General features: G+C 39.5%; 1 protein-coding gene across 2 annotated transcripts in view; it reads left to right on the top strand.

The window, feature by feature from the left end:
* Positions 1-387: 387 nt before the first annotated feature.
* Positions 388-19,624, top strand: part of LOC127569934 (extended synaptotagmin-3-like) — an 81,077-nt gene continuing 61,840 nt past the window's right edge. Inside the window, exons 1-2 of one of the 2 annotated variants that reach the window (XM_052015025.1) lie at positions 388-1,156; positions 19,471-19,512. In XM_052015025.1, coding sequence (XP_051870985.1) covers positions 788-1,156; positions 19,471-19,512 — 411 coding nt within the window. In that variant the 5' untranslated portion in view covers positions 388-787. The remainder of the gene's footprint in view (positions 1,157-19,470; positions 19,513-19,624) is intronic. The other variant, XM_052015017.1, reaches the window with a different exon arrangement.

Raw genomic sequence — 19,624 nt, forward strand, 5'->3', positions numbered from 1 at the left:
GCCCTTCACATCTCATTTGAACTTTCCCCCTCACGCCTTAAATGCATGCCCTCCAGAAAAAAACTCAATGTTCATCCACCAGACACAAATCTTTAGCCCTCTATTAAAGTAGCATCTGAAGACCAGATGTTGACAACCAACTGTGTGCTTTCACTTTCCATATTGTTAATGATTGTTACAATAAGCAGAAACCAAAACGATTGTTCTCTTTAAACAGACCATTTGAATGGGGATTATTGCAGACGCCACAACCCAGTTAAAAATGGCTGTTTTACTCCTGATCTGAATTTATACGCACCTGCCAATTGGCAAACTTCGGTCTCACTTACGGGAATTAACCTGTTGTTGGTTCTGCTGAATCCAAGGAACTGATTTGCTTGTCTAAGCGGTCATTGATAGCGAAAGCACAGGTGTAACTTGCCGTAAAGTGAAGTGCATTTCTAATGGCTTTTCACTAACTGCCACTGAGTGGGAACAAAGCAACACAAAGTGGAGAAGTTACCGAGCCAGTCAGCAGGGGCCGCCCCTTGTTATGGTGCAGCTGGAGGCGGAGATTTGCTCTTTGCTCAGGGATGAAAGGGTGGAGGGAGACGGAGAGCGTTTAAATCGTGATTCCAATCGGGAATGTTCCCGGAGCAGGAAAGACCGGTTGGGAGGAGGAGGTGAGAGTCCAAAGCGCTGGGGATTGGCTGGAAATGCGGAGCTGCTTGCTGGTTAGAGAAGTTTGATCCCGAGCAGTGGAAGGTGCGCCCGGCAGAGCCCCGCTTGCTCAGAGCCGGCCAGCAACATGAGGGGTGCGGCGGCGGAGTTGGGCAGGTCCCGAGCGAGGGGGAGCATCTGGTCCCCGGAGCGGAGCACTTCAGTGTCTTCAGAGCTGCTCGGGGATGGTCCGGGAGATGACCTGGAGAACGGCCCGGCTCCGGGTCTGATGGACCTGCTGACCAACTTTGCCAAGGCTTTCATTTACCTTTTCCCCATCTACTTGATGGGCTACTTCGGATTGAGCCTCACCTGGATTGTATTCGGGCTCCTGCTGTGGATTTGGTGGAAGAGAAACAGAGGTTGGAAGTGTGCTCGTCTACAGGCAGCGTTTCAATTGCTGGACGATGAAAAATTCGTGATTACCAATGAGATTAAACAAGATCTCCCACCGTGGGTATGTGTAATAATGCATTAAATTACTAAACTGAAATCCATTTAAAATGGGTTGGGATATGTTTAATACACCTACAGCTGCCATTTTAGGAACCTGCATTACATATCTGCCCAGTTTTATGAACGTTGTATTTTTTTCCTGTGTGTTGTTCGGGCACCAGGTGACAACACAAGGTTCCTCGCTGTATCCGGGTATTCTCCAGCAAGTCATTTGAACCTGAAAAGGGTTGCGTCTTGTTGATTACAACATAGACTCTCCCTCTATGTGTAGAACTTGATTTCGTTAGGACAAAAATAGAGAATACTGGAAGCACGCGTTAAGCTGCATCCGTGGGGTGGGGGAGAAACGGACTTGACGTTTCAGGTGGAGATGCGAGGAAAAGAGCGTGTTGGGTGGAGAGAACAAGGGGAATGTGTGTGCTAGGGTACAGAGAAAGTTGTCAAGCTAACAATTACCTTTATTTTAAAAAAAAGGCAGTTAAAAGACAATTAAAACAAAGGTGTGGTCACAACTTGGGGAGGAAGGGGAAATTGTTACATGCAAAACTGAGTCCCAGAGGCAACGATGTACCCACACAATGTGAGGTGTTGCCTGATGAGCAATGTCAGGACATCACTGGAGCAATGGAAGAGGCTGAAGATCTGCTCTTGGTTTCACAACTTGTGAAAATCCCATTTTAAGCATCAAATGCAATACGTTAAATTGGAAGGGTTGTTCAGGTCTCTGGGTGGTAGGAAGGGAGGAGGTAAAACTGCATGCATTTCCTCTTCCATTAACTGCCTGGGAAAGTGTTGTGAGAATGTTAATGCTGGAATGGAAGAGGGAACCATGGAGTCCTGAAAAGAATGGTCTCTGAAATGTTGGGAGGGGAAGATGTCTGGTGGTGAAATCCTGATCTGAAATTGGTGGAATTTAGTGAGGATGATTGTTGAATGTGGTGGAAGGTGAAGACCAGGGGAATCCTATTCTTGCTCTGACCAGTGGGAGATGGGATGAGATTAGAATTCTGGGAAATGGAGGAAATATGATTGGGGGCCTCATCAACTCCCAATAGGAGACGTTGCAGTTTAGAGAAAAGAGAGACAAGTTAAAGACAATGCTGTAGCAGGTCTCATCTTCAGTACAGATACAGTGGAGATGGAGGAACTGGGAGAACAGAATGGAGTCCTTCAGAAAACTTCATGTGAAAGGTTGACTTCTCTCTCTCTTGCAGATTTGCAACATCTGCAGTTTTTTCCTCTAATTGATTCTGTGGTACATTTAGTACAGTGGGCACAACCTAAAATAGAGTTGAAAGGTTCTACTGGGTTAATTGAGTAAGGTGTACTCCATCTGGATCAGGATAGATGGAGTACACCTTAGGTTGCTGGTGGATGTAACAGGAAATTGCAAAGGAACTGGCCATAATCTTCCAAGCATCTTTAGATTCAGGAGTGTTGCCTGAGGAGTGGAAACTTCAAAAGTTGCACATTTGTTCAAGAAAAGGTGTGCAAGGAAACCCAGTAACTATGACCTATTGCTTTAGTTTGGGTGGTGGGGAAAGTCCTGGACAGAATCAGTAGGATATGTTTTTCTTTGAGAAAAGGACACATGGTGTCTGTCTAACTCAATGGGGTTTTTGTTTGAGGAAATTGATGTGATGAGGTGCCATGTTATAAGCTTATCATCAAGACTGAATGCCATTGAACAGAAGATGCCATAGCAAAACTGTGTCTTTGTAACAGGAAACAGATTACTTGTGCTTTTAGGTCCAAAAAACCTTTTCACAAAGTGGATTTCTCAAGGGATTAGTACTGGAACCATTGCTTTTCACAATATTATATTAATGATTTGGACTTTGACATTCAAGGCAAAATTTTCAAATCTGCAGATGAGACAGAAAACATGGTGGTGTTCTGAGCAATGAAGATTGTAACAGACTTCATGGGGACATTGGCTGGTGGGAATGGGTGGATAGGTGGCAGATGAAACTTAACACTTGACATTGTTCAGCATTACATTTTGGTAGGAAAGATAGAGGCAATTTTAACTAGATGACACATTTCTAAAAGCAGTAGAAGAAAAGAGATCTAGGGGTATGTGTGTGTTTGTTGAAAGTGGTACCCTAAAAAGGTAGTGGACCGAGAAGGACATAGCACTCCAGCAGTGGCGAAACTCGTGTTATATAAAGGTTCACATTGACTTCCTTGCTCTTGTACTCCATATCTACAGCTCCTCCCAGGTTACAACAGCACTCCATTCCTGAGAACTGTTTGTAACTCCAACAGTTAGTAAGTCAGAAGTGAGGCTGCCTGGCCATATATTTAAATAAAAACGGGACAACCAAGGGCAACGTGTAGTTAAACCAGGACATTTAACTCAATTATTCAGATATTGCCATAAACCAAGATGCCTGCAGTCCCACAGCAGCTTGCAAATCCATCCCGCTAGTCTCCCAAATGCTCTTTCATTTATATGGGCTATACATAAATTGGGAATTTGTAATCTGGGGTTATGAATACTGTGACCTGTATTTGTATAAAAACCCAGCATCACAAAGTGGTTAAAAAATAAAAGCACGAGAAGGTTTCAGAAAGGATGTGGGGAAAAAAAACTACTAAATTGATTACACAGATAAGGGACTTGATTTGTGTATAAAATGGAGAAGTTGGGGCAGTTTTCCTTGGAACACAAGAGGTTACAAGGAGATCTGATGCAGGTATTTAAAATCATGAATGATGCAATTAGAGTAGAAATGGAGAAACTGTTCCTGTTGGTGGAGAGGTTTAAAAACAACAGGATACAGAATGATGCTGGTAAATAAGTGACATGAATTTGTTTAACACGTGATTAGGGTCTGGAATGCTCCGAGAGGCAGTAACGTAGAGAAATTTGATTATAATTTGGATGATTACATGCAAGAAATTTTGGGACTGAGAAGAAGTTGGGGGAGTGGGATGAGCTGGATTACACTGACATGGATCCAGTCAGGTCTCACTGGACCAAATCACTTTCCTCTGTGCTGTAACTATTGTGATATTTTGATTGTTCTGGGTTTCATCAAGGTGTGGTACCATTAACAAAATAACATTATAAGAACAATTTGATATAATTATTTATCCAATTAAAGACATTCTTTAAACATGATTCAACCAAAAGCAGACTGTAAATGAGTGCTAAATGTAAGATAGCTTTTGAACACTATTGTCTTCTATTGATAATTCTAATTTGGAAGATATGTTGGAATCGCATTATGTGGGAGTTACTGAACAACGTTCACAGATACCTCCAGCTATAGGAAGTGCCTTTTGATTTTAAAACCTCTGGCCCAGACATCGAGCTGGAATGTAAACTAGAGACCAGTGTGCTGGATAATTTTATCCGGACTGTTATTGTGGCCAAGAGAAAACCACAAATTGAGGAATGGAAGTATGTGACTGTCAAGGAGTCAGATAGCAAATGCTACAGCAGAAAGGATTCCAATGGGGAAATGTTTACTGTCTAGCAGGTATAAAGGATTTGTTGAGGGGGCTGTAGAAAGGATGGAGAGCAAAGCATGAATAGAGTAGTGATAGGGATTCTACAATTAGGGGGATAAATGGTGTCCTCTGCAGCCATGAATAAGGGCTCCATGGGGTATATTGTCTCCTGTACTGGGGTGAGGGATATCTTGCAATAATCAGAGGAATTTGGAAAGTGAGGGAGTAAATCCAATTTTCATGGGCAGATCTGAACATAAGAAAGAACAGGGAGCCTTCACTAAGTGAGTGTTGATTAAAGTTAAAGGTGTTCTTGCTGGTCATAATTTCTGAATTATGACCTTTTGCCTTGTGTGAATTGACATAGAAACTGGCAAATCAGGAGAGTTACAGCTAAAGTTATATGGACATTAGCACCAATATTCTGAAAGGAAGAAGCTATATTGATGAGTTGCTAGCATTCTGAGCTCCAGCAGCATGATCTTGGTAGTGGCATGACTTCCAGTGGTGCAGGGAGTAGTTCTTGCCCCCTCCAAACACACTTGAAGTTATTAACAGTTGACAGGTCTCCACTTCCAATTTTTGCCAGTTCTTACAATTAGGGAAGTAACTATGAACATTGAACTAAATAATTAAAAAAAAAATTCTCATCAGTTAAAAGTCAGCCAAGATGCTTTTTAACTGATTTGCAAACATATGTTGGTTTAATCAATAAAGAAAATTACTTCACCTTCCCCTTTGCCTCCTAGTATGAAGCACTGGTAATCTCCACAAGAATTGTGGTCTCTGATCCTGTACCAAGTCTGACCATTTTGCTTTCCTCCCTCTCTCCTTGCCCTTGCACTGATTATTAGCCTCTGAGTGCTAGAGAGATTTCTGGTTTCAAAACAATTAAGGGGATTGTTAGCCATATTGAATCATTTGGCAGGAGAATGAAGATTCCATGAGATACCCAATTTGTTTTCAAATGCTCTGCATAACCTCTGAGCGTACAGTGTAATGAGATGATGCCACTTCAATCTTCTTGCAGTCAGGAGCAAATCTGACAATGCAAGACTTCCAAGGTACTGTATATTTGTTTTATTGATGCATTCTTTTGTACCCAAGTGTTCACGCACATTGTTAAAAGGATTGCAGTAAAGCCAAATAACCCTTTCTAGTTACAATCCAATGATAGCATTGTGATGGTGGTGTATGTTCCGTGGTAGTATAAACTTGTAAACTGTCAGACCTTAATTCCATATTATTTTGGAGGTATGGTTAGTTGTTTAAATAAAAACTCATTTATCCAGTGATACTGAGATTATGATATCCTTTTGTGTGATGTTGAAAGTGCTTAGTAAATCTTCAAATATGGGAATGTTAACAGGTTATTGTATCTGGATAAGATTCTGCATTTGATCCATTTGTTATGTAATAAATTTCTCCATCTGGCTATTATGTATTTTTGTTGTCCTGGACTTCTAAAGCATACAATTCTCAATTCTGTTCTATGACCATGCACAATGTAATGTTGGTTGAGATTTTAGTAATGGTTGAGGTTGAACTTTTATGATGGACAAAGCAAGAAAGAACATCAAAATGCCATTTTGTTCAAACTTCTAATTTGTAAATACTTCTTAATAAAGCAAACTGTTTTAAAGTACTGCACAAAGTAGTGTTGAAATAACACGAGTAGATTTACTGGATGTGAACTAATAGTTGTTGAGGTTTTTGTATTGCTGTTTGAACCTATTGAGATGATAAGCAGTTTTGGAAGGGCTCCCAAATTGAAAGTGGTTTGTTCTGAAAGTCTGGAATTCTTCCCAAATGCGTTCCCCCCCCCCCCCCCCCCCCCCCCACATATGCCCAGATATGTTAATTGAAAACGATATCTGGGTGGTGACGGAATACTTTATTTTCCTCAACTATAATTTCACTGGACAGATTACCTGTGGAAGAACACAAAAAGAAAATTGGCTCAAATGAAATTAAAGTGTATTGCAGCAGAATTTGACAAATTTTGTTTGGAAATTGTTAAAATATCCGATCCTACTAGTTCCCTTTGCTCATTGTGAATTCCTTAATGAAGTCAAATTGAGTGGCATTTATTTGAGGAACTGATAGCAAATATTATAATGCCACATAGTATCTGGGTGAGATTCATACCTGCCAGCTATTTGTTCTAGTCATCAGAATAATTTACAAAACAGGGGAAAAAAATCACCTAGGGTGACTTTGTCCCCTTCTGCCTGTTCTGTATCCATAAGCCCCACATGCTTATCAGGTACCTGGGATTTGGGCACCTTGACTATGTTTGCAAGCCTCCACAAATTATGCATCCCATCTTTCAAAACTTTGACTAGTTCCCTGGAAGCAGTTAGGACTGATAATCGAAAAGTTGTGAAGAATTCTGTTCAACAACTAATGCCAAATGTAATTACGTTTGCAGATTATACATTTTTTAAAAAAAGAAACTTTCTTTGATAGCCATTTTATGATCCAACTGGTTCAGTTGACATAAACTGCTAAAACAACTTGTTTAAACAAATGGAATGCTTTTTAAGGTTTGATGGTTAAGATTACATTACAGCTTTAACTTAATTTCCAGTTGTATACATCAATCTGTTCCATTACTGACTGGTTACACTCCAGATTTCTGATTTTAGTTAATAGTATGGACTGTGAATTACTTCATGATTACTTAATATTTTCTGTTAACTTTCTTCCTGTTGAAATTTATTCTTTATTATGATTAACTTTGATAGTGTGTACTTTAATGAAAATTGACAGATTAGTCATGATCTGGTTGAATGGTGGAACTGAAGTATGGTAGCCACAGGTATGGAGAGTAAACATTTAATTCAACGGGCACAAGTAAATGCAACAAAGCAAATAACTGCAGATATTGGATATCTGAAACGAAACAAAAAGCAGGAAACAGAGTACATCTGTTTGCATCTAACAGTTTGAACTGATGGGTTTCTCATTCCTATAAGAACTTTCTTTACAACCAAGGTCAATGAATATGTTATGCATTCTGGTTTCTGCCAAACAGTGGTGTTTTGGCATCAAATATCAATTGAATGCTGGAAGTATTGAGTTACCAATTAATTGTCAGTGGGCTGGATGAATGAAATGTGAATTTCCAGCAATAAAATTTATTTGGGTCAATTGACCTGGATGCTTAACCATTTGATTGAAATGTCAATAAGTTTTATCTCCATCAGTGTTCAATGTGTTTGGATCATTGCTTCTCTGATAAAGCCAGCATTTGTGATGCATCTCAATTAACCTTAAGAAGGTAGCATTGCTGAAGCTGCCATCTTGAACTGTTGAAAACTTGCATTGTGAAGTGCTTCTCACACAAGTGAGGGAGGAATTTCCAGGATTTTGATGGAGTAGTGATATATGTACAAGTTAGAATGGCTTATAAATTTTGTTTGACGGGTGTTCCCATGTGCCTGCCACTCTTGACTTTCTAGGTGGGGCAGGTTGTGAAATTTGGGTGTTGTTTTTGAAGCAATCTCAGCATGTTACCACTTGTAGACATTATACACCGGTGTGATTTTTTTTTTCCCCAGAGTGGGGGCGAATGATTAAGATGGTTTCAGAAGTCTTGGTACGTTACCATAGAGCAACTTGTAGATGTTGTATGCTGTTGGCCTGATTTGCCAGTGTGGAGCCAGTGAGTGTATAAGGTGGCAGTTGGAGTGCCAATCAAGTTTTGTCTAAAGTGGTGTTGCACTGTTAATGTGTCTTTAGAGCTGCACCTGTCCAGGCATGTATATTCTAGTATAGTCATGACATGTAGATGGTGGGAAGTCTCATGGGAGGTGAGGATACCCATTTATACCCTGGGTATAAATGAAAATTAGCTTTTTGCAGCAGCAGTGCAATACACCACAAACCTGACAACATAAGTTAACAGACTTAAATTAATATAAATTATACATAACTTGCACAAAAGGAACTTAAATAAACATAATGACATTAGTGCAAGTTGAGAGAAAAATAAGAAATATGATCTCAGGTAGTGTTATTGTTTTTCAGGTCAGTTCAAGGACCTGATGGCAGTGGGGAAGAAGCTGTTGTTGAATCTTGAGGTGTGGGTCTTCAGGCTCCTGTATCTCCTGCCTGTTGGTAGCATCAAGAAGAGGGCATGGCCAGTATGATAGATGTCATTTTTCTGAGATATCACCTCTTGTAGATGTCCTCGATGGTGGGGAGAGCTGTACCCGTGATGGAACTGGCTGAGTCCACCACTCTAGCGTCTTGCGTTCCTGTGCATTGTAGTTTCCATACTAGGTCATGATGCAACCAGTCAGAATGCTTTCTACCCTACATCGATCGATGGTCAATAGACCAGTGCTGTGGAGGTTCTCCAGGCTATTACTGTGGGCAGCAGAGTGGGGGAATGAGCCTACAAAAGGAGGGCTAGTGTTAGGGGAAAGGGTTCTCCTCTGTTTTGCTTTTTTCCTCTTCACTTCTTGGACCCTTCCTTTCCCTTCCATTTTTTTTAACCCTGCTTTCATCCTCCAATGATTCAGCTGCTGCCTAGTTGAGGACCTTAAATCTGGCCTTTCCTCGGTGGGCCAGACCAGTGTTTTATGGGCTGCTGATAGTAATAATAGCAAGATGGTGCTGGAGCATGGCGACTCGCTGTAAGCTGCTCTCTGCTGATCTACTCATTACTTTAATCGTTCTACTCTTTCTTTCTTCTATTTAAATTCTATGTCACTAAGTATTACACTTTACTCTGTACTCTGTTATTGTTTTTACCCTGTACTACCTCAATGTACTGTGTAATAAATTGACCTGTAGGAACGGTATGCAAGACCAGTTTTTCCACTGTACCTCGGTATAAGTGACAATAATAAACCAATACCAACTTGTCTGTCTGTAGGTGCAACTTGTGTTTGCACAGTTCCGTCTACTGAACTGTCCAAGTGAGTGGGTTTTCTCCCATATCTTAGGAACTACCTCTCAGTAAACGTAAGGATAGGAGCAGCCATTTGGCCCATTGTGTCTGCTCTGCCATTTAATCTGATTGAGTCTGATCTTTCACCTCAACACCATTGTCCTGCTTTATCCCCATGTTCTTTGATTCCTCTAGTATTCAAACATGTGTCTTTCTGTTGAGGGCAATGTGACCCTCCCCACAGGGATAAGAATTCCACCGTTTGATAACCCTCTGAAGAAACTTTTTTAGTTAATCAATATGTTACTGTCCCACACAACATAATCAAACTGTTCAGATTTTCTATTCTATTTGATATTATTTGTGTTACCCCAAGATACCATATTTTTTTAATATATAAAGTGGAATAAAAGAGTAAATTTTCCAGTGAACCTGCTAAAGGATGCACAGGAAACAGGACAGTGAGTTTTAGCTTCTGTTTCAGGTCCACATTACGGACCCCAGTTCTGGCTACAAGTTCTTAATCCCGGATGTTGCCAATGCCAACTCCCCCTCTGGTCTTGTACACAGCCAATCCCATGAGGGATTGGCATACTAATGAATGAGCCAGACGGATCTAGATTATCGAAGTGTTACTGTGTACAGGCCATCCCCGCATTAAGAACACATGATTTTCAGAACCTCCTACATCCGAACAATCCCCTGTAATATTATTAAATTCAAAAGTCCGATGTACGTATATAGATTCACTCCTATGAATGGCTGAATGAGTTCCTTTCTCTCATTTTAGTAATTGTTCTTTATTATCAATCTTGTGTGTTTTGATGCTATTCATTACAATACTAAAGTGGTTTGGTTACCATAGTGAGGAATTTTTTTTGTGTATTTTTCATCTTGTGGACAAAATCAACTTAAAGGCATCAGTAAAAACTGAATCTGTTGATTACCTGGGGATGGCCTGTACAAGAATGCTGGCTTGTGATATGGAGTAAAAGTTATTGAGTTGGACAGTCTTATTTGAACTTTGTCATAAAACTATATGATCATAAATTCCAAGACAGTGACAAGTAATGTGGATGAGTTGCAGTTGAAGGGATTTGTATATGCTGTCTTAATTTACTTGTATGGTAATCTTTTGTTCAAAATGCAGAATTCCTTGCATTGAGCCAAGTTTTAATATAATTACTCTCATCTAATATTGATCTGCATGTCTAACTTGAGACTGGAGGAGAACCTAAACGAAATTTCCAACCAAAAATATGTAAAGGATTTTTAATGATTTGGGAAGGGAAAAAGAAGTAATTCCTGAATTTTGTTAAATTGAGTGAGTAAAAGCTGAAAAGGTCATTGTTCTGCTTTGAAATTTCAGTGAGGTAATCCAGGAATGTCACTGGGAAAGGATATTTGAATTCTCAGCTGGATATACTTTGAAATAGTAACAATTCCATTATTTTCATTTTTTTGTAACTTTTGAAAAATGCTGAAATTTTCTTTTAAATTGTCGAATTGAAAATGACTGCAATCCGAGAATCCTTTGATTATATAAAAGTTCCGTCGGGTGTCTCTATGTGATGGCACAACATTGTCAAAGTACTTTCTCAACTAGGTGCAACACAGTAGGTCAGGGAAATGAACAGTCGCAATTATGGGCCGAGACCCTTCATCAGGACTAGAAAGAAAGAGGGTAGAAGCCAGAATAAAAGGGTGGGAGGGAAGCATGAGGTGGTAGGTGAGTCCAGGTGAGAGGGGAAAGATGTGGGGGTGGGGGGAGTGGGAATGATGTGAGAAGCTGGGAGATGATAAGTGGAAGAGACAAAGGGCTGAACAAAATGGAATCAGATAGGAGAGGACAGTGGATCAATGAATAAAGGGAAGGAGGTGGGGAACCAGAGGGAGGAAGGTGTGGGTGATGGGTAGGTCATGAGGGCGGGGGAGGGGAAAGAGAAGTGATAATGGGGCCCAAGGGATAAGGGAAAACAAAGGGGGGGGGAGCAGAAACGGAGTGGTTACCAGAAGTTAGAGAAGTCTATGTTGATGCCGTCAGGTTGGAGACTACCAAGAAGGAATACGAGGTGGTGTTCCTCTAATCTGCGTCTAGCCTCAATTTGGTAGTAGAGGAGGTCATAGACAGACATGTCACTGTGGGAATGGGAAGTGGAATTAAAATGGCCGGCCATCGGGAGATCCTGGCTGTTATGGTGGATGGAGGGAAGGTGCTTGCCCTTTTTCCAAGCAGGGATTTCTTTTCAATGCTGTTATTGTTGCTGTTTTATTTATTGACTTTATTTTTGGCTTAAAAATTGTGTTTCTCCCAATTTTGTTGAGAGTTCCATATTGCCTGCTAAGTATTAATCGAATGTGTCGCATTGTTATGAACAGCCGAGTGCAGTTCATGTTATACAATACTAAGTCAAATACTTTGTTTCAAAATAGTAATGCGTGTTACTGTGATTGCAGTTTTTGTTGAATATAGTTTAGAATCATTTGATTTAAAACTGTACTTTGTTCATCAGAAAGCACTTGGTATATTTGCTCTGTCCTTCATATTGCCATTTTAGGAACTATTCATCACTAATTGTATTATACGTTAGGAAGATGCAGAAAGAATAACTAACTCAACACATCATAAAGTAGTTACATATGAGGACAAGTGTTTGGATCCCATTGTTTCTTTATACTTTACAAGTGTCTGCCAGAGCAGCAAGTCCTTATGAAATTTACTACTTTTTTGACAAGCAATGACAATGTAGCAGAATATTATAATGTTGAAGGTGCTCACATAATTATTATTAAATAAACAGTTACACCTGAAATGCTCTTAAATTTTGTTTTTGTCATGTCGCCACACATGAAAATCAAACACCGAAACTAGAAACCTTTTTGCCACAAACCATGACATTCTGCATCGTGTTACTGAAATCTGAGTGAAGTGGGGATGGATTTGTTTTACACAATCGGCTTCGGTTTTATAATATGCAAGTATGTTCCAGTAAAGCTTGGTTATAAATTGAGTCCAGATTAAGTAGTTGTTGGTGAAATGACAGCGGTCACCATTAACCACTCAAAGCTGCCCACCAAAGATCTGATGATGTCTGTGGCATAGATCTTTGTTTTTGATATCAGTTGATGACAGATGTAATTTCAAGAACAGCTTGAAATACAGCAATTTTGTGTAATTGAGGTACTGAACAGCCAATCATATCCAAGATTTTATGCAGATGGCAAACCAGGAAGGAAAAAGCGTTTTTTTTTAAACATTGTATTGTGTGTTAAATTTTGGAATGTGGAATGTGCAAATAAGGTAGAAGCTAAAAACTTCCAAGTTTTAAATGTGTATATTTTCCGATTTTTAGAAAAAAATTAATAGGAGAGAATAGTAACTCACAATTTCTTATTTGGCTAGAGGGTTTGTAAGTTGTAATTGTGGTTTAGTGCATTGTTTTCAAAAGTTGCTTGGATTTCTAACAAAACAGGGTAATGTTTCAGGGTACTTTTATATTGAGAATAGCTTGTAAATACTTTGGATTCGTGTCAATTTGACTTTGTTTGTCCATTCCAATGGAAAGGCTGCAAAATAACAACCTGTGGTAAGCTGATTTCCTGATAACCACTAGGATTTTTGCATTGAGTGAAACATCTGAAAACTGAAGTTGCTGTCAGAATCTGGGCCAATATTGTTAGGGGGTGGGGGAAACGACTAGCCCACAGGATTTGTTGTTTCCAAGTTACAGGAAGTTATTTTTAATAATAATAATTTGCTTCCATTGGGCATTTGAGACGGGCAGAACGAAATGCAGTACTGTTTCTCTTTATTGCAAAGATTACCCTACTTTCTGTGTACAGTAGGGCACAAAAGATTACAACTGCTTCTCCTGACCGACACAACCACTTGCCATACTGGGGTTCTCCTAATAAACGTCAACTGCAGTAAAAATGGCAGTTGCTCCATGATTTTGTTGGCAGTGAAGTCACAAACTAGAAATTGCATTACATTTTTCTAATTGAACCATGGAACAATACAGCACAATACAGACCCTTCGGCCCACCATGTTGTGCCGACCTTTAAACCACACCTAAGACTATCTAACCCCTTCCTCCCACATATCCCTCTATTTTAAATTCCTCCATATGCTTACCTAACAATCTCTTGAACTTGACCAACGTATCAGCCTCCACCACCCCAGGCAGTGCATTCCATGCACCAACCACCCCCTGGGTAAAAAAAACCTCCATCTGACATCTCCCTTGAACTTCCCACCCATTACTTTAAAGCTATGCCCTCTTGTATTGAGCATTGGTGCCCTGGGAAAGAGGTGCTGGCTGTCCACTCTATCTATTCCTCTTAATATTTTGTATACCTCTATCATGTCTCCCCTCATCCTCCTCCTCTCCAATGAGTAAAGCCCTAACTCCTTTAGTCTCCTCATAATCCATAGTCTCTTAATCCAGGCAGCATCCCGGTAAATCTCCTCTGCACCCTTTCCAATGCCTCCACATCCTTCCTATAATGAGGTGACCAGAATAGGACACAATTGAATTTTAAGAATTATACTAACTGCTGTTGGGTGGTGCATTTGTGGAAGTTTGTTGTGGATCCTTCGTGTGCATGTCATGTGCACATGCAGTGATGACAAATACTGTGTTTTAATCGGTTGCAAAATTCTTTTGTTCATAGGCCTAGTGGATGCCCTCTCCCTTTTTTTTTCAAAAAGCAAATTTTGATTTTTGTTAAAGTCATCTGTAGTTAATACTGTATATTTGAGGAGAGACTCATTTTTATTTTAAGGCCAAATATTTTGTGATTTTTATTAATGACTTGGATGAGGGGGTAGAAGGGTGGGTTAGCAAGTTTGCAGATGACACAAAGGTTGGTGGTGTTGTGGATAGTGTAGAAGATTGTCAAAGATTGCAGAGGGATATTGATAGGATGCAGAGCTGGGCTGAGAAGTGGCAGATGGAGTTCAATCCAGAGAAGTATGAGGTGGTACACTTTGGAAGGACAAACTCCAAGGCAGAGTACAAAGTTAATGGCAGGATTCTTGGTAGTGTAGAGGAGCAGAGGGATCTGGGGGTCCATATCCACAGATTCCTGAAAGTTGCCTCACAGGTGGATAGGGTAGTTAAGAAACCTTATGGGGTGTTAGCTTTCATAAGTCGAGGGATTGAGTTTAAGAGCCGTGAGGTAACGATGCAGCTCTATAAAACTCTAGTTAGACCACACTTAAAGTACTTTGTCCAGTTCTGGTTGCCTCATAGGAAGGATGTGGAAGCGTTGGAAAGGGTGCAGAGGAGATTTGCCAGGATGCTGCCTGGTTTAAAGAGTATGCATTATGAGGGGAGACTAAGGGAGCTAGGGCTTTACTCTTTGGAGAGAAGGAGGACGAGAGGAGACGTGATAGAGGTATACAAAATATTGAGAGGAATAGATAGTGTAGACAGCCAGCGCCTCTTTCCCAGGGCACCAATGCTCAATACAAAAGGGCATGGCTTTAAAGTAATGGGTGGGAAGTTCAAGGGAGATATCAGAGGAAGGTTTTTTTACCCAGAGGGTGGTTGGGGTATGGAATGTGCTGCCTGGGCCGGTGGTGGAGGCAGGTACATTAGTCAAATTCAAGAGATTACTATATAGGCATATGGAGGAATTTAAAATAGAGGGACATGTGGGAGGAAGGGGTTAGATAGTCTTAGGCGAGGTTGAAAAGTCGGCACAACATTATGGGCCGAAGGGCCTGTATTGTGCTGTACTGTTCTATGTTCTATTGTTCAGCATTCTTTCAAACTAGATATGTTGCTAAATACCCAGTTAGAACTGAAAGAGCAAAGTTTAAAGCTGCCATTTCTTTACCGCTACAAGTTGGCAATTTCTGAAGAATTCCATGTGTAAAAGTTACAATGATGCCCTAAGGACACGAGCAAGGATCTGTCTTTCTGTAAGTTTTACTGTTTAATTGTACATCTTAACAGCACCATTACTGCTACCATAATTTATGGTTCTCTGGTGGAGTTGGGAAATTTTGTAATGGGCAAGAAATATCTTGAATAATATTGCTTTGACCATAACTTCAGTGGGAATATTGAATGGTTTGTCCTCCACTGTTTCATCCCGACAAATGTCAACTTTTATTATCTACCCTGCCTAAAGCAGCACTCAAGTGCGTGCTGGGAGGTGCTTGGAGTCAGCTTAGTTGAAAGCTGCTCTAGTGGAGCACTCCCTACTGATCTGCTCCACGTGAGTTTTTTAGACTTTTTTTTCCAGACGGGGAGGGGCTTTATTATGTGAGGCAAATTTATATTATGTATATAAATCCTCTCCTCTTCATCACAATTATTTCTGTTCATGCCTCCAAACATTTGGCATAACCAATCAACAGGCATAACTAAATGTCTATTAATATCATATAAGCAGTGTTATCAGTCATGTTGCTGAATGTTCATTTCTGCATATTTCTCTTCTGCAAGTAATGAGTTTTTGTGCCAAAAATTACACTATTTAGAGCCATTTTCATTGTCCTGTTCTGATTGTTTTACTGCTTGACCATGACAGGAATTTTATTTTTAAGTTTTGAGCACCTCTGAATGCATTTCAAATAATATCAGTATTTTAAGTTTCTCACACTTATTTCTTTTGGGATTTAATATCCAGTGTGAAAGCTGTTCTGCAAGCTTACTAATTATTAAATAGCTGCATATTTGTACCCCATTCACTGTACAGTTTTGAAAACTGAAAAAGTGAGAGTATTTAAAAGTCTAGTAAATGTCCTTCTGTGATTTAACTATTGAAGCTATTAGTGCTTGTATAACATGAAAAGGCTTAGTGGATACTGAAACAAAAAATCATCTGGCAGCAACATCACCAATCTGAAAATTGCCCTTCCTCCTCTTCCCAGCCTGCATCCTTTTACTTCACCCCTACTTATTGAAATATAGAATCTACTTGCATCCTCTGAGAAGAAAAACATTTCAAATGGCTTGGCTTTGTATCCAATTTAATATACAGTAAGCTTCCACGTTAAATTATAGTAGTACTTGTAACAAGTATGTGGTTATTACTGGATAACTAGTTGGTTTAATGAACTGCAACAATTAATTTATTATTTAAATCTGAGCTATTAATAAACTGTATAAGGTTTCTTGGCCATATACTTAGGTGAATATTGTCATCCCTTTTATCTTTGGATTTGTTTCTTGATTTCCCAATTGGAATTTGACCTATTTACTTAAGAATAACTGCTTCTGTAGCTAGATCTACACATGCACAGGACTCGCCAGCTGTAGTATGATAAAATGGGGGAAATCTATTTGGCACGAATGAGAGCTGTGTGTGAGGGTAGAATTGGCGAGAGAAGGCAGTGCTTGTTTTGCTTAGGGTAAATGGGATTCCACAAGAATTTTATTCTTTTGGACTGTCAGCACTGCTAAGCCCAGCATACATTGCCCATTCCAAGTCCTATTTGAGAAGATGGGTAGTAGTGATCGATCATCTTCAGCTGCTGCTGTCGTTGAAGATGCTGTGAGAGAATTCCAAGGTTTTGATACAATGATGAAAGACTGCAGTAAGCAACAAATGCTTGGCTTGTTTTTAAAAAATTCCATGTTTGCAAATGATCTTGTGATTTACTAAAAGGATGACTTCTAATAGCTTATGTAATTAATTTTATCATTTCCTGCTATTTTTATAAATTTCCATGTATCCATCAATACCAAAATTCTGTCCTGTTAGTTTCTTGTTATGTCCATTTTGTTTTCAACCAATGCTTTTGAGAACAAAATGTTTCCAGTTTTGATATTAACATATTTAGTCAAAGTATGTTTTCTTTCACACCAAGTATAAGCCAGAAGTTCTACTTGGCAGCAGAATGGAATCGTCGTTCTCTGTTTCATTATCATTGAAGGTGCTGTTGGGGAGTTCCAAGGTTTTGATGTAATGATGAAAGAATGCAATAAACAACAATGTACGCATATAACCTTGTAACTTACTGAAAGGAGGATTTAAAGGTTCAGTGATGAGGTGAATTTGGAGCAAAGTATCAGTGGAACTGAAAACAGATGTTTGCTCAGCTTTTTTTAATTTGGTCCATTTATATTTGGATGCTTTTTCTGCTTATTTAAGAAAAAAAGGTGATGCACATGCAAGATAAATTTGATTCTGCTGTTTCTAAGTAATATTCATTACAGATTTCCTAGTTAGCCTTTCTACAGAATTGATGAGAGAGAATCTCTTGTTGGATGGCATAGTTATGTAGCTAATAGAGCTGCTGCCTCACAGCACCAGAGACTGACCACTGGTACTGCTGGTGTGGAGTTTGTATGTTCTCTGGATGCTCTGGTTTCCTCCATGTCCCAAAGACATGCTGGTCAGTAGGTTAATTGGCCACTGAAGATTGTCCCTAGTGTGTAGATAAATGGTAGAATCTCTGGAGAGTTGATGAGAACATGGGATTAATGTAGGACTAGGATAAGTGGGTGGTTGATGGTCAGCATGGTGTCAGTGGGCTGAAGGGCCTGTTTCCATGCTGTGTCTGTCTCCCTCTAGAAATTTGTGACATTGTAAACTGGAATATAAAACAAGTAGAATTGGAGCACCAGCAATAGGTGTAATTACAATAGGGCAGCTATCTTCTGCAAAGTCACCTGACTTGTTGGTCTTCCATTATTGCATGCATACAGGGCTTTTTAAAATTTATTCATTCATGGGATGTGGATTACAATTGGTAGCTTTGTGCTCTGCATTATCAAGATGAGCTTTCTTAATTATTTGAATTTAAGTTCTCCAGCTGCTATGGTGTAGTTGAGAAGTGAGGGGCACTTTAATGTATGAGATCCTGAGGAGTCTCTTCAGGTTGGATTAGGAGAGGATGTTTTCTTTTGTGGGAGAGGCCTTTTCTTTTAAATAAGAGTGCTCTTTTAAAACGGGCAAGGCAAATTTTATTTTTGATTTGGAGCTCCTTATCAAAAAGGTGGTGGAAGCAGAGTCTTTGAACATTTTTAAGGCAGAGGTGGATTCTTGATGAGTAAGTAAGTGAGAGGTTAGAAGGTAGAGAGGAATGCAGGGCTGAGGTTATAATCTGATCAACCATGACCTGATTAAATGGCAAGTAAATTTAAAGGGCCGAATGGCCTACTCCTGAATCGTGTGTTCTTTTGAAATTGTGTCTCTATATCAATGGTTTAGAACCCTGATTGTTGAAGTAGTGTAAACACTGCTACTGTAACCTTTCAGACCCAGCTTATTAAGATAATTGATTTATTATTGTCACGGGCACAGATACAGTAAAAAGTTTTTGTTTGCATGCCATCCAGACAGATCATTCCATATACTGAGGTCGTGCAAAAGGGGTGGGGGGAGTACTGAATGCCAAATATAGTGTTACATTTAGAGAAAGTGCTGGTAGACAAAGTGCAACGGCTTTGATGAGATAGATTAAGAGATCAAGATTTCATCTTATTGTGCAGCAATGTTTCTGTGTAATACCAGGGCTTTTTAGGAAACTTGATCAAAACATCACTACTGCACTTAGTTATGTCAAAATTAACTAAGATGCTGTTTTAGTCCAATCTTAATTGAGTACTAACTCAGAATCAGATTTATTATCACTGACTTGTATGAAGTGAAATTTGTTTTGCGCATTGTTTTTGTTGTTCTACCTCTGTCCTGTCCATGGAGTGCAGGAAGAGGGAACTCTAGTGATCAAGAAGATGTTGGTGTTTTTAAGTTTGCCCACACAAAGCCATAGCTTATGAAGTAGTGCACAAACTTCTGGAAAGTTGAATTGTGCTCAAAACTATCCATACTTTTTCTGCTGTCTTTTGCACTGATTGTGGCAACAAAGTCAAATGGGAATTGGACTGAAAAACAGGCACATTTAGCAGCAATTCCAAGCCATGTTGTATGATAACCACAGAATGTCAATATTTTTCTGAAATTAATTATACTTTTTTTTCCCCCCTCATTTCAGGTTCATTTTCCAGATGTAGAAAGAGTCGAATGGTTGAACAAGGTAAGAAAAGGGGGTCTCCAAAAATCTAAAATAAGAATCTGAGTTTTGTTTAAATTTTGAGGTTTAAATTTTGAGATTTAAATTTCAGAAAGCTAGTTGCAATACAATGGCA

The sequence above is a fragment of the Pristis pectinata genome, chromosome 1, assembly GCF_009764475.1.
Source record: "Pristis pectinata isolate sPriPec2 chromosome 1, sPriPec2.1.pri, whole genome shotgun sequence".
Classification (NCBI taxonomy): Eukaryota; Metazoa; Chordata; class Chondrichthyes; order Rhinopristiformes; family Pristidae; genus Pristis; species Pristis pectinata.